The 13,945-nt window shown below is 39.5% G+C and overlaps 1 protein-coding gene across 1 annotated transcript in view; it reads right to left on the bottom strand.

Annotated features, from left to right (window-relative positions):
* Window positions 1-9,147: 9,147 nt before the first annotated feature.
* Window positions 9,148-13,945, bottom strand: part of SELENOF (selenoprotein F) — a 29,977-nt gene continuing 25,179 nt past the window's right edge. The window contains exons 4-5 of the mRNA XM_068952608.1: window positions 13,654-13,703; window positions 9,148-11,391 (exon numbers count right to left, since the gene is read on the bottom strand). Of these exons, the coding sequence (XP_068808709.1) occupies window positions 11,260-11,391; window positions 13,654-13,703 (182 nt within the window). The 3' untranslated portion in view covers window positions 9,148-11,259. The remainder of the gene's footprint in view (window positions 11,392-13,653; window positions 13,704-13,945) is intronic.

Below are 13,945 nucleotides of genomic sequence, written 5' to 3'. Positions count from 1 at the left end.
TATCTCAGACTTGCTTTAAAACCTTTTTTAGTTTTTTGTTCCATTTCATTCTCCTTAAGAATTTATGAAGTGCTGAAAATCCTTGCTAAGCTTGGCCTACAGCCCAATCCTGATCTATTTCCTTTTCCTTTAAGTAGAATTCCTAATTGGATATATTCTAATATAATGGATTGTAGCCTAATTAATTGTCCAGCTATTAATCGAAATCAAGGTGGTATATTGTTAGTTTCACTTAGCCATGTGTGCATGTGTTTGGTGAAACTGCAAAGACATCAGTCATGCTGACAGGGACAACTTCAGTCATCTTCTGTGTGACTGCCCATACCATTGTTCTGTGCATGGAGCATTAGGCAAGGCATCTGGCAGCAAGAAACCCCCCAAACAAATCGGGTGGCTTGATGAATACTGTATCTTAGCTGAGGGAATGACAAGAAAATGTATCATGAATGCAGACACTAAATTACTCTATGAAATTACGCCTTTTATAAATAGTTTCCTGCCACCGGTGAATGATAGCAAACACATTAGCATGGGGAGCTTGTATCCAGTTAATAATCTGAATGCTAAGTAGTTTTTTCCTCATGACAGCATGGAATTGTTTTATAAATTTTTAAAAAATGTGAAATAGGTGTTTGACATGAACGATTAAGGGAAGCTGTTTAGAATTGCAAAATGAATTAAAGCTTTAAAATGTCTTTACACAGTTATAGGCCGAAGCAAAAGTACTGGAATTGGAATAATGAGCTAGGAAATTGCTTCTTCAAAAGGAGAATCATTTGAAAACCGCCTTTCCAGAAATAATCTCCTTCCACTTTTACTTCTCTGTGTTAAATTGCTTTTAATTCTTGACACTCAACAGTGATGGTGATATAGATCAGGAGCCTCACAAATAGGGTCCCTTGTTTCTTAGAACGGTTTGAAATATTGCAATCCCCTTTAGGGAGTTTTGGGGGATTATATTTGTTAGACCTCTGGAAGAGGCCAATGTCACTGAGAGTTAATTTCACTCTTCCCATATCATTCTTTTCTAAACCCTGTCCAGTGGAAATAGCACTGGTGCTACTCCATTGACAATATTAAATATACGGTAAAGTTTCTAGATTTCTAACCCTGCTCTCCATTCACAGAAGTGATTTGCCATCTAACACTCCATAGCGCTAATCATAAGCCTCAGAAAGGTGAGCATCATTGCCTCTATTTACCTGGGGGAAACTACAGCACAGAAATAGGGCTGTACTCATCCAAATTGTCTCAGTGATTTGCTGATTGAGCCTACTATTTCCTAATGGCTTGTGCCTTATTCATATCCTTCTGTAAAGGTTGGTCAGAGGTGAGATCTCAGGGACTATGCTCACATTTTGTATTAATAGCAGGAGGGAAAAATATTTCAGATGGAACTCTTTTTAACTCATTCTTTAGATGCTAGCATTCCTTTATCATATTTTTGGAGACCAGAGTATTTCTCCCTACAGCAGTATATAATGACTCTAGTGCATCAAGCGAAGGTCTACAAGTAGCCATGACTACCCTAAGGCTCTTCCAAGTGGCAGTTGGCTGAGCTAACACAGCTGGTGGCACTTGAGTTTGCTGCTGTGAAAGACAGGTTCCTACCAAAGGGCAGGTTCTCACTCCAGACCTGCTCCTTTTCTGTACTGCTATAATCTGAAGTTTGTTTGCTCCATTCGTGCAACTCCGCAGCGCAGCAGGAGATGGGTTCTTGGAAGTGCTGATTCCTCCCTCCAGCTTCCCAGACAGGATCAAACCCTGGCATCTTTGGTGTGAAGGAAGGTAAGAGGCTGGAGGGCTAAGGATGGTGAGAAATGAATAATTAGAAAACCAAAGTCCCACTCCACCTGGTGGTGTCCAGCAGAAACCCTGTGGTTCTAATTTCTACTCCAGCCTAGGTCATTAGGTAGCATGTGTTCATTACCGTGTGGAGAGGCTGGGAGAAAAGCAACCTGTGGTTGCACAGGGGAGGAATGCTCAGCTTTTCCATAACTGTTATGCTTTAAAAAAAGTCTATAGATGTCTGCCTCTCCCTCTCTCTCCCCCCCTCTCCCTCTCTCTCTTTCTCTCTCCCCCTCTCTCTCTCTCTTGTTAATATAAGGTAAATTTGAAGACAAATAGGGTTCAGCTAAATTTATCATGGAATGGCTGAAGAGATAAATTAGGAGACTGGTTAAGATGCGAAATGAAGAGAATCTGGTTGAATATGAGTTCACTGATAAAATGCACTGAGCTAGACTTGCAGCTTAATGTCTTTAAAGCATTTTAAATTTGGACCTGAGAGGTATTTATAAGTTTTGGTGCTAGCTGAACATCTAGCAGATGGGCAGGTAGTTTTATTTAACTGTCCTGGGGAACATGAAAATTTAAGATTTCAGCACAGATGAAACTTGTATAGGTGGTAGCTTTTCCTATGCTGGAAGTTCTCCTGCTCAGACAACCCTTCTAGGCTACTGCTTTGGAGACCACAGAAGACCAGAGTCAGTGCGTATGACTGTCTGCTCTGCTGAACCGCTCTCAGGCTCATCAACAAGAACATTTCCACTCTGTGCAGGGGCATGAAATAAGATCAGTATTGATTCTGACTCCACATTTTTCAGTTTTCATTGTTAAGCAGAATCAACCCAAGGACGCAATGAAGGGTATGCATAAGTTTTTGTCCTGTTGCTTTGTAGTACCACTTGAGAGCCAGAAATTAGATCTCCTTGTTTTTTCTCATGCTTTAATGAAATTAGACCTTTGTGTTATTGTAGTACCACAAATAATCTGAAATGCAAAATGTCACTTGGAAGTGGACTGTGATGGCAGAGGAAGGGAGATTTGAGTTGTTGTGGTGTCAAATATAGGCCTAGATCAAAGTAGCAGTAAGAAGTTTTATGTGCCAAGTACTAGCTTAGCATGTATCAAGGGATGCAGTATCATAGTGGTAGTTTTTAAAAGTGAGCGTATGTTGCACTTTATTTTTCTTGTACATAAGAAAGAACATTGCCAAGACTAAATGGCATCAGAGTTTTGATAACAACTGTTTTAAACTTTGTGTGGGAGGGAGGGGTAATATGTCTTGATCATGGTATAATTTTGGATGGGTGTTTTTCTCCTCTTCCCCCTCTCCCAACCCAGTACCATCTAGAAGCATTTGTACGTTCAGCTGAAGCAGATCAAACTACAGAACTGACATACTTTCAAAAAATGAGTTAGCTCTACTTAGTGTAAGCCTGGGATGTGACCCTGGAATCAAATCAGTCTTGCAGCAAAATGACCAAATAGTTTGCTGCTCTCATCTCGGGTGCTGTGTGGCCTATTGTGTGTCAAGATAGCTTGCAAGAAGACCATGCTTTGGTGACAGAGGTTGGTACACTTTAAATAACATCCTGGACTTGTGGGGATAGGAATTACCAATCTCTGTCTATAACACCTGCTTGATAAATTCTTCATCTAGTAACCACTGTGTGTTCACAGGCAGATTTAAGGCAAAACATTGGGGAAAATGATGAAAGATTTGGTCAAAATCCTACATATTTTGAATATAATGTTTATTGGCTCTAGTTTTAAAAATATAGATGTCTCTGTTCTTTGCACTTGCAGGGTATAGCATCTTCATAAGCCCGAGTCCAGCAAAGCCTTTAAACATGCATTTGCACTAATGGGCTTGTTCACACGTTTGGATTACTGGTGTTTGTAAGGTCTTTGCTGGATAGAATCAAATGCTAGCTACTTTGCAGCCTGAACCATTTGAAAAAAGTGGATAACTGTTTGTTATCTTAGACCACTCTATGGCAATGTTGACAAATGTTGACTCTCTCTTAATGGTGATTACTGTATTAGGAATCTGCTAAATGTGCTCAGCTGTTTGTCATCATATCTGTTCTGCAGCATATATCAGAAATAACATATCAGTATGTTCAGTAACAGAATATCAGTAACAGAAATGCTAAATATAATTTTTAAAACCACCCATGAACAACAGTGACATGGGGTCCATCCTTAAATGTTTATCTGCAGGGATCAAGCACTGTTCTTTGTTATTTGACTGTGCTCATAGGAAAAAGGGGGCTCGGACTGTAGAGCCCCATTTAGGTGTCCAGATTAGTGCGTTAGTTCAGATCAGGAGCTTTTGACGTGAATTTCTCAGTTGTTCTTGCTTTGTGTGCTTTGGTTTGGATTCCTTTTGCGTGAATTGAGAGTGGGAGATGTTTTCCAGGCACATACCTGCAGCTCCAGAAATGTGCTATGGGCACAGATATTAGGTTCACAGCGCCAACTCTTCTGCTCTACAGATCCCTCTCTCTGTGCTGGGCTAATGTAGCCATAGGCTGTGAGTGGCTACTTACGGCTGGTAAAACTTCAGGAAGTTTGACAGCTCTCTGAGCTCAGATGAAGGTTTTTACCAGAGTTCTTAAATCATTTTTGAAATGATACTGCTTTAATCAAGAGCACAATTTTAGCCTGCTTCAAAAGGACTGGCATTTAACACAAAGGCAGACAGCCTCCCTTCTGCTCAGAGACAGAAAATTACAGTCACTAATGCACCTCAGAAACCACTTAAAATGCCAGCCTCTTCATACTGTGCTCTTAGGCCGACAGGAGATCTCCTAGACATAATACTGGTAGGCTCTGTTCCTTGGAAGGCTTTTCCTCTTCATGGCTGAGGTTTCTACGTGTTGTTTGGTGTCTGAACAAGATGAGATAGGTAACAGGCAGCTTATTACTCAGACACTTAACTGCAGAGCCATTCATACGTGCATGCTTCTACATATAGAATATATCAAACGTTTCCTCACGTGCTGCTGAGCTGGATGTTCGTCAGCCTGAAAATTGCAGTGAAAGATTTCCCTTCCAGAGGGCAGTATGCCTTAGTGATCAAACAGAGCTACCATTATTTTGCTCTGTACTAATGACAAAATTTGTTACCTAGAAGGCAAACTTTAAATCACACGAAAACCATTGACCCTGCCACAGAAACCCGTCCAGGGAGTTAGTTTTTCAGTGGCCGTTTCTGTCACCTGTTTTGCCACAGTTTATGTAGTAACAGAGTCATTATGACAGGTAACCTGTAGAAGATGTCTGTAGTCATGCATCTCCAAGGCAGACGTTATTTCTGTCATGCATGCGTGATCTTCATTGTCCAATAGGCTCTTTTCTCCATCCCTCTTTTAGACAATTAATGCTCTCAACTTGAGGTGAATTAATGTTGAAGTGATGCTTTCACTCTGCTTTTGTAACTGAAGATCCAAAGATTAAATGGAGGTAAAATTTCTCATTGAATACAGATTCACAGTGTGTAAAGCAAGGTTTCTGGAATAAATACTGGAAATATAAAGGACTAAATATCCCTCCTAAAAAGGACAGAGGGATATGATTATGTGTATCTTAGTTTAAAAATAAACAAATAAAAGCCAGGCTCATGAAGCCTGTAAGGGGGCAGGGGGAGAGCACAAGTAGAGCCATGGCACCACCTGTAAATGGCAGGTGGCAGCCAGTGTCTTGCCCTGGGGGCAAAATCAGACCTGAGTTGCTGTGCTCCCATCCTGAATAGGAGCCAGTACATGCTCAGTCCCGGAAAAGGGGAAACAAAGTCTCTTAGTAGGATCGAACTTTGTGGCTTTTCCAGTGCTTGTACATGCACAAATGGTGAAAAGCAGCAATGCTGAGGTTAGACTAAGGCAATGAGTTTCACAGAAATAATTTATGGCCATCCCCAGCTGTTACGATGATAAACGATGACAAAATAGTTCAGTGGTGAGGATTCTGTGTGAGTAAACTAGGAAAAGGGTGAGCAGGAAGAGGCTGCAGGTGGCTAGGACTGAAGTTGTACAGAGTTCTGAAGCTTGGGACAAGCAGATAGAAAGCAGCTTTAGACTTAGTTATTGTATTTCTTTTAAACCTAAGAAAACCCTACTCTTAAAACTACTTCGTTGCATAATTCGGCCTCTCAAATCACCATAGGAAAATGTGCATCAATGTCAACTTGACCTGAATCACTCTCCTCAGTTGCCTTGGAGACCAGTCACATTTTGGTGATTAGCAACGAAAGCACGAGGGACAAACAGCCAAGATGGCCTGGAAGAGCCAGCAAGCATGACTGCCATGGCTGTTGGAAAGAGTACAGAGAGACACCTGTAGATTAAAGGCAACCTCTCCTTTTGTGTATATATACACCTCTTCCTGCGAGTGCCAGTGTCCTCATATTTGTTTCATAGAGAAAAATTTGACCTCCTGTCTCGCCCCAGTGTACAAATACCTGAAGTACTGGCAGTACTCACCCTGCCTGATGGCAGTATCAGCCTTTTGTTCTAATGGTGCAAAAGTGATCCATCAGGCTGATTTCTTGGCCCAGGTAAATCTGTTCCAGGGCCAGTAACAGCTGCCACTTTTCTTCAGGAAATTCCAAATATTTGCAGCAAGGACTACGAAGTAAAGCTCTGCTTTGATTTATGGTTTCTCTGGATTTGCTGTTCTGACCGACCATGGTCTCTGATGTAACTGAAACTGGGTTTAAGTGCAGGCATTCTTGAAAGAGTTATTGCAGATCACAAAGACTGAGGCTGAGACTGGGATGTCGCTAGGAGGCTGTGTCACAGCTAGTGACCTGGATCTCCTGCCTGTTCCACACAATATTAAAAATCAGATTATGGATCTTCTGGGAAAGACAAAGGTGGCATGGCCAGGTGCCACCCAGGACCTCACTTTTCTTACAGTGACTGTCTGTAGGGAAGCAGAAGGTGAAGGATGTGAAGTGGTTGGCCATGGTCCAAGGTTTGTGTGTGGCTGTGAGTTCAGAAGTAAAAAGTCATAAAACTAGACACACACTGACTGATGCCAATAATTTATTAAAAGCATTAGTGATACTGCTCTGGAGACAAGGCTGCTTAGTTTGGGGCATGTACAGCTGATTAATGATGGAATGTGTGAATGTGAATGCTCCCTTGCTGCTGGATTGTAGGGAAACTGTGGTTTGTCACCTTATTATAGCTCTGCTCTGTCAACCGGAGAAAGGGGAGAAAATAAGCTGGAGCACAGTCTGACTAAAAATTCTGCAGGCTGGATCCTAACTGCACTGAGTAAATACAATGGCTCTGAGGTATTTCACAGTGAGTCACCTAAAACGGCTAGTTAAAGACATGCCTGTGTTTGTTCTCAAGACCTCTCCTTATCAAAGGTCAGTGCTTTCTGGAAACTGGGTCAGGCAGGCTAAAAGGTGGGTATTGGAGAAACCAAGTTGGTCGACTGTAGGGGAAGAAGGCAGGGTAAAGACTTATCTTAACTACCTTGATCTCTGCTTATCCTCATGGCCTGAAAATATGTCCTTGCCCATGGAATTCGGAGCCTAGTCAAGAACTGTAGCCTAGAAATAGGTTTGATAACTATTCTGCCTTAAAATTGCATGAATTCTACAACAATGAAAGGTGAAGTTTTTCTCTGTTCATATTTAAGGGCTCAATGCTTTAGTCAGTGACTTCAGTGAAACAAGGATTTAAATCATGATGTGATACTGGGCTCTAAAGAATTAGACTATACCAAAACGTGAATTGCCCTCCTAACCTTAGCTTGGTCTCAAGTATGCAAAAAGCATTATGATCTCTTATCCACCTGGCCATGCACTAGTTATTAAACAGTAAATGATGTGCTTTCCTGCAAATGCCGCTTTAAACTCAGTTGGGTGGGTCAGAAAGGTTCCTACATAACCAAATCTAACCTTCAAAGATAGATCATCATCACAGAACATCTTCCAGTGTCTTTTAAGGACAGAACCCTTACAGATGATGGTCTTAAAATTACTGAAGGATGCACCTAGAAGTGTTTTTAAGGAAGAATTTGGAGCTGAGCTTCAAACTGTATCCTAGAAAACAAAAGGCCAGAGATGTATCCAGAGCTCCCCTTTTGAGGTGGGTAACACCTCTAGGTATCACTGAGATTGTCTTCTAAGTTCTGACCATCCTCTTGCCTGAGTCTGTTTTTTTTTGGTGAATGACTGAGGTTACCTGGAAGAGGTTGTCATGCTGCCCTAAACTACCAAGCTGTCTAGTCCCCATGTTTTCCCCCTTCCTTCTTGCTTTGTGGGATTCCTCATAGTGGTTGCACCCTGGTTCTGCTGCTGTTACGCATCCTGTAGAAACCTCTTCCTAAAGTTATTGAGATGCATCATGTTAATCACCTTCCCATGCACAAATATCCCTGATTTTGCTCATTTAGTTTTCTGAAAGAAAAGGCAAAGTATTCCTCTCTCCTCTTCTTGACCAGGTTATCTGTTTGGGCCCTGTTTACTTTGTAGGTGAAAATGTGCTGTGCACGAGACTCTCTTCCCTCTCTTCTCACAGATGAACATGGCCTTTGCTGACAGCTTGGGAAATGCTTTCTTTTGTGCTTGATGCATTTGGCCCTGAGCGGATCTATTTTCAGCTCATATGTACTGTACTGCAATACTGGATGCTGGCCAAGAAGGCCCTGATATGGAACTACTCTAGTGAATCATTTTGGAAATGTTAAACCTTCTGCACTGTAAATCCATTATCTAGTTATTCCTATATATCCACTGCCAACACAGCCTCTTCTGAGGATTTCTGTTATACAGAAACCAGGAAATAATACATTCTTAGATGAATCTGTGGTTTTCCAGTTAAGATTGATTCACTCCTTCCCATTCCATCCAGCATAATTTATAGTGGGATTTCACCAGTGTAAAATCTTTGGGAGAATGTGGAGAATTAAGAAATTCTCATACTGTGCTCTGTTAATATATTGACTCACTAGAGTGATTACTTTCCTGCTGATGATAAGTAAACCAAAACAGTATTAGAAGGCACTTCTAAAAATACCCCAGAAAAACAGAAATACCCCAGAAATAAAACAGAAATAAACAGAAATAAAATTAAAAAAAACAGAAATACCCCAGTTTCTGGAGCTTGAGTCTGCTAGTTTGATTATTAACATTTTTTTTTCTGTGAATATATCTCTTCCGTTACATGAGCTTACAACTGCTTTTCCTAAGAAGAATAACTTGTTGAAAATCTGCTCTGTTTTGAGTACAAACCTTCTTTGCTATTTTAGTGGAATCAAAAGAATTATTTATGAGGAAAATACTACATTGTTTCATGGCTCTGTAGTATCCATTGATTTTTAGTAAATAACTCCAACTGTACACCAAGTTTCAAATTCATCTATTTACCACATCCATGTACAGAAAATAAAATGTACAACACTTGTTTTAAAAGCGCTGACAACCTCTCCTGCAAGATCAGTTGGACAGATGGACACTTCGTTTTTCAACTCCATCGTGTGTACTTGCTGCTTTTTCCTCCCTTTCATTAACTTTCTCAAGATCTAGCACAACAAGAACATTATGTAAGACTAAATCATTCTTGCATTAAATCTGACTGAATGCCTTTGATGAAGTACTGGGTGCTTATCATGGCTATAAGTAAAAACCGAATCACTTCCTTTCTAACAGGAGCTTTAAACCTTGTATATTACGTAGTTAGTTGCCACAAGCCAAAATAACCTTTTGAGCTCTATGAATTTTCACAGCTGCTGACTGTGAAACAAAGAGCGAACACTCCCCCTGGTGAGCAGTGGAGGAGACCTGAGGCTGGAGGGCATGGGGAGAAGGATGAAGCTAAAATATTCTGCTAAAACAGCATGGTAAATCATCAGCAGAGAAACTGAAATCCCTTTGTAGGCAAATGTAGGAAGCCAAACTATGGAATATAGTCAGTATATTAAAAGAAAGACCAGTGGATGGCAGCATGTTTTTACTGCTAAAATACTGGGTTGTCATGCCACGTGTTTTGTTTATAACTCATATGCTGACTAGGTTATTTCATGTCCCAGAAACAATTTCACTTTAGACTGGTAAGTTAGCACAAGCTGCAAAAATGTTTGCTTTTTGTGTAAAGTTTGTATTTTGGTCTTGCCAAGACAGTGGTGACCATTACTGTAGCTGTCCCACACTGGATCATTTGGGAAATAAGCATCATGTTTTTTTAAGACAGGAGTGGAAGACACACAATAAGAATGAGAGATAGACCAACTAAGATAACAGGGAAGCATCATGTGCCCTTCCAAGAGTTTATAAAGTATTTCAGGGGAAAAAAAACTCTCAGAAGGCTAAACCTAAAAAGTCACTGCTTTTGATAATTTAGTGTGTTCTCAGTCCTTTGGCTACTGTCTGTAATGAAGCTGATGATTTCTTCTCAAAAGTTGGGAATAAAGCTCTAAATTGACAAGGAAAGGTATCTCTTGAAGTATAAAATCATATAGAAAGAGGAAAATGATGAGTAACAATTCAGGCCACACTATAACAGTCATCCAACCAAATGCTGGTGGTGAGCATGAAATAGCTAAAGGAAAGGCTTGCTTGCTAATCGGACTTCAAAAAACCACATTAATCTTGCTTACCATATTTATTCACTAAGTGGGGAAAAAACCTGACAAGTAATAACTGATTTGACTCATTAACATACCTACTGTCTATATTCCCTTTATTCACATAAATTTTAACTGGAAAAGAAAAATATGCATTTTAAAAGAACAGTTTATAAATTCATTTGATAAACTTCTAATAAACTTCTGAAAGTTACTTATAGCAGTCTTGAAAAACCTTTCCATCTCATGTTTTCTGAAGCAAAACATTTAATGCAAAGCACACCAGACATCTGACTTGCATACACCTCAAGAGGTTTTCTATGTAGTCTTCACTAAAGTGTACTTACTAAATGTTTTACAATTATCAGAGCATGAGTTCCTCCATCAGCTTCAAAATCTATGAACTAGATACTCATTATAAACAACTTATATAAAAAGGACAGTTTAAATACAAAATAGAAGAGTGCGCTAGCAGTCAAGTTTCTTTGGGAGATGGTACATTGCATTTGGTTCTGAGGTTTTTACAAAGAGCAGCATACAAAAAGCATGGTAATCATTTCAATTATTTGAAGCTCTTTAGTTTTAAGAGTGTTTGTAAAAACAGGTCCAATTATAGCAAACTGATATTTGCATAATTAAGTTTGTAACAAAGCATTTCATTAGTGATAAACGCATCAAGAGCTGAAATATATTAAGATGAGCTACTCTGTTTGTCAACTTGTCAGATGTGTGCACTGAAGCTTCCCCTTCTAATTAACAGACGTTTAGTACAGCACAAGAGATGTTTAAAAAACTAATGCAGAAGCTGGAATGGTTTTTCAACTGTAGCAAACTTCATCCGAGAAGATTACTATGATAAAACATGAAAAGGGAGAAGAACTGAAAACAATTTTACAGACGTTCTAATTTTTCACTTAGAAATTCTTCCACACTATCTGTGTTCCACTTGAGGATGCTCAGTTCTTCAGCAATGTTCCCACTGTCGTCCAGCAGCTTTAGTACAGGGTCAGAACCACGCACGTACTGTAGAAAGAAAAAAGTAAGTTTCCTCAGGCTGGGAAATGCATTCTCCATTTTAATATTTTCCCCCTAAATTGATTTAAATCACTTTAAAAGATACATAAGCAAGAACAGGAAAAAAGTCTCGGAGCACTAAATGAAATTCAGAGTATTCTGCGCAAACTTAGGCAATCTAGTTTGTGTGAAAAAATCAATCTAGATTTAGGCTTTTTATGTTTAGAATTCTTAGAAACAAAAAATATGAACAGACTTAAGTTTGTTTTTTCCTGACAATTCTTAGTTAATGCAACAGTTATTTCAATGCCATATATTTTGTTCTGCTTTTATGAATTTCATCACTACAGTTTTTATTAACAATGCAGTCTTCTACCTTCCTTAAAAAAACAGATCTATAAAAATCAAATGAAGGTGCTCAAAGCTGGAGTTGTGTGCATGTGTGTACGTAAAGAAGGAACCAGGAAGAGGGAAGGTACCCCCTTATCAGAGTCTTAGAGCAGAGAGACACTGCAGGTTGCACACTCCACTGGCAGCAGATGACCAATGTTTCCAGCTCTGGAGTAGGTGCTTTTGTGCCTCGTACTAAGAGATGAGGATGGAGGAAGAGAAGGAAGGGACCAAGGGGCCTTATTCCATGGGAAATCTGGACTTATTAGTTTTGAGAGCAGTAAATGTTTATCTTAAGTCCCGCAGCATTGTTAGTTGCCTTAAATTAAATGGGTAAGAAACAGCTTCATTTCAGACTTTTGACTTGTATTTAATGTAAAGGGAGAATGGTGCAAGAATAAGTCAAATGAAGAGGCATATGTATATGCGTCAAACATCTACTTGTTCTCCTTGGTCCTCTACGCAAGCTAATTCATCTGTGGAGGACAATACCAAAAGGCTGGCTTTGAAAGATAGTATTCTGCTTCAACTTCTAAGTTACTGAAGTTTCACTTTTGATGCAGAAGCAGCTAAATGATTCTTCCTGTATAACCAATAGCTTTTCACCATTTGCTTGGCATACTTTTAGAAATTTCTAGCCACTTTAGCAGTTCAGAGTTCTACTACCCCTTTCTAATGTGGTCACATCATTGCCTACTGTGTTGTATCTGGGCCTGTTGAATTTGCTGGTAACATAATACTTTAATGCTTCTGAATACTCAGTAAGTCACAAAATATATAATGCAAATAAAAGTGTTTAACAGTATTAGAAGGATCTAAACCATTTAAGTTTATAGAAAGAATTCCCTAGGAGTATTTTACTTTCCCCTACTGAGTTAACCTAGTTGGCTTCACTTAATGAAGCTAGTGGCACCTCTGAGTGGTTTTCTAGAAGTCTTGTAAAATAAATACCAGATCCATTTGCACTGAAGATTTTTTTCTGATAGTGTTCTGTACCAGCTGTAGTCCAGACTGCTTTGAAGTTCAATATAGCTACAAAGTTTAAAATAAAAATGAAACAGCCAGACATGCAGAGGAGAGAAAGCTCTGGAAAGAAACTGGAGGACACATATAGAGACAACATGAATACATGAGGCAGACAGATGAAGTCTGTGTTGGATGGAATCTGCTGCTGAGAAGACAAATCACTTATAGCAGCCATGCATAGCTATGAAGTGACTCCAGATGGTGCTATCTGGTGAGAAGAGATGGGAATACAAAGATGTGAGAATGAAGATGTGTATCTGTGAAGTATGCTGGAAGTCCACAGAGGATGTTAAGAGATAGGTGAAGTTTTAGACTAGATCTTGAAATGAAAAGGGCACCACAGATGTCTTTGAGTTTAGGGCACTGCAGCTTATACAGCTTTGAGCATACTGCACGGTATTTCTAATGATTTCTCTATATGCAGCTCTACAAAGCTGGATGTTTGAGGTCTACAGCAGGGGAAGATTCATGTAACAGGGTGAAGGAGGTCTAAGAGGACGGAAAAAAACTAAGAATCACTGAACATATGGAAATATGGTAGCTACATCAGGAAAATGAGGGAGAATAGAACATGAGAGAATGAATTGAAAACGACAGCAGAAACGTTTCTTTTTAATCCAACAAAAGAATAATAATAAATTGGTACCAAACAGTTACTTAGCAAGAACCCAGTAAGTATTTGCAGAAGGAGCTTGTAAAAATGTATACCAGCAATGCAAATCTGCCTTCTGCTAAAAGATTACTTAATCAGCAAATAAGGAACAATGCACAAAAGGACTATTCCCACCAAGTTTTATTCTTCCTAGCATCCCAAGTAAAATATGAATTAAAAAAACCACTTAGGTTACTACTCACCTTGATTTGCAGTCCCCTGAAGAGTTTTGGCTTGTCACTCCTGACAAAAGCTAGGGTTTGGAGACAAGAGGGGAGGAAAACAAACAAGCAACTATTCACACCTGCATAAAGCAGACTTACATTTAAGTTAGCGTTCCCTAGATTGTTTTTTTGGAGTGATACTTCCGAAGGTCATTTTAATGGTAAAATGCTTGAGTATCTTCACAAAAGTAATAATACTAGAACATATTTTATAAGCCTAAGGACAAGCCTGGTTTTAGTAGCTTCTTATCTGCTTGGATTTTCCTCAAAC

The sequence above is a fragment of the Struthio camelus genome, chromosome 8 (genome assembly GCF_040807025.1).
Source record: "Struthio camelus isolate bStrCam1 chromosome 8, bStrCam1.hap1, whole genome shotgun sequence".
Classification (NCBI taxonomy): domain Eukaryota; kingdom Metazoa; phylum Chordata; class Aves; order Struthioniformes; family Struthionidae; genus Struthio; species Struthio camelus.
The sequence above is the reverse complement of the archived record's forward strand: the minus strand, read 5'-3'. Positions and strand labels throughout refer to the sequence as shown.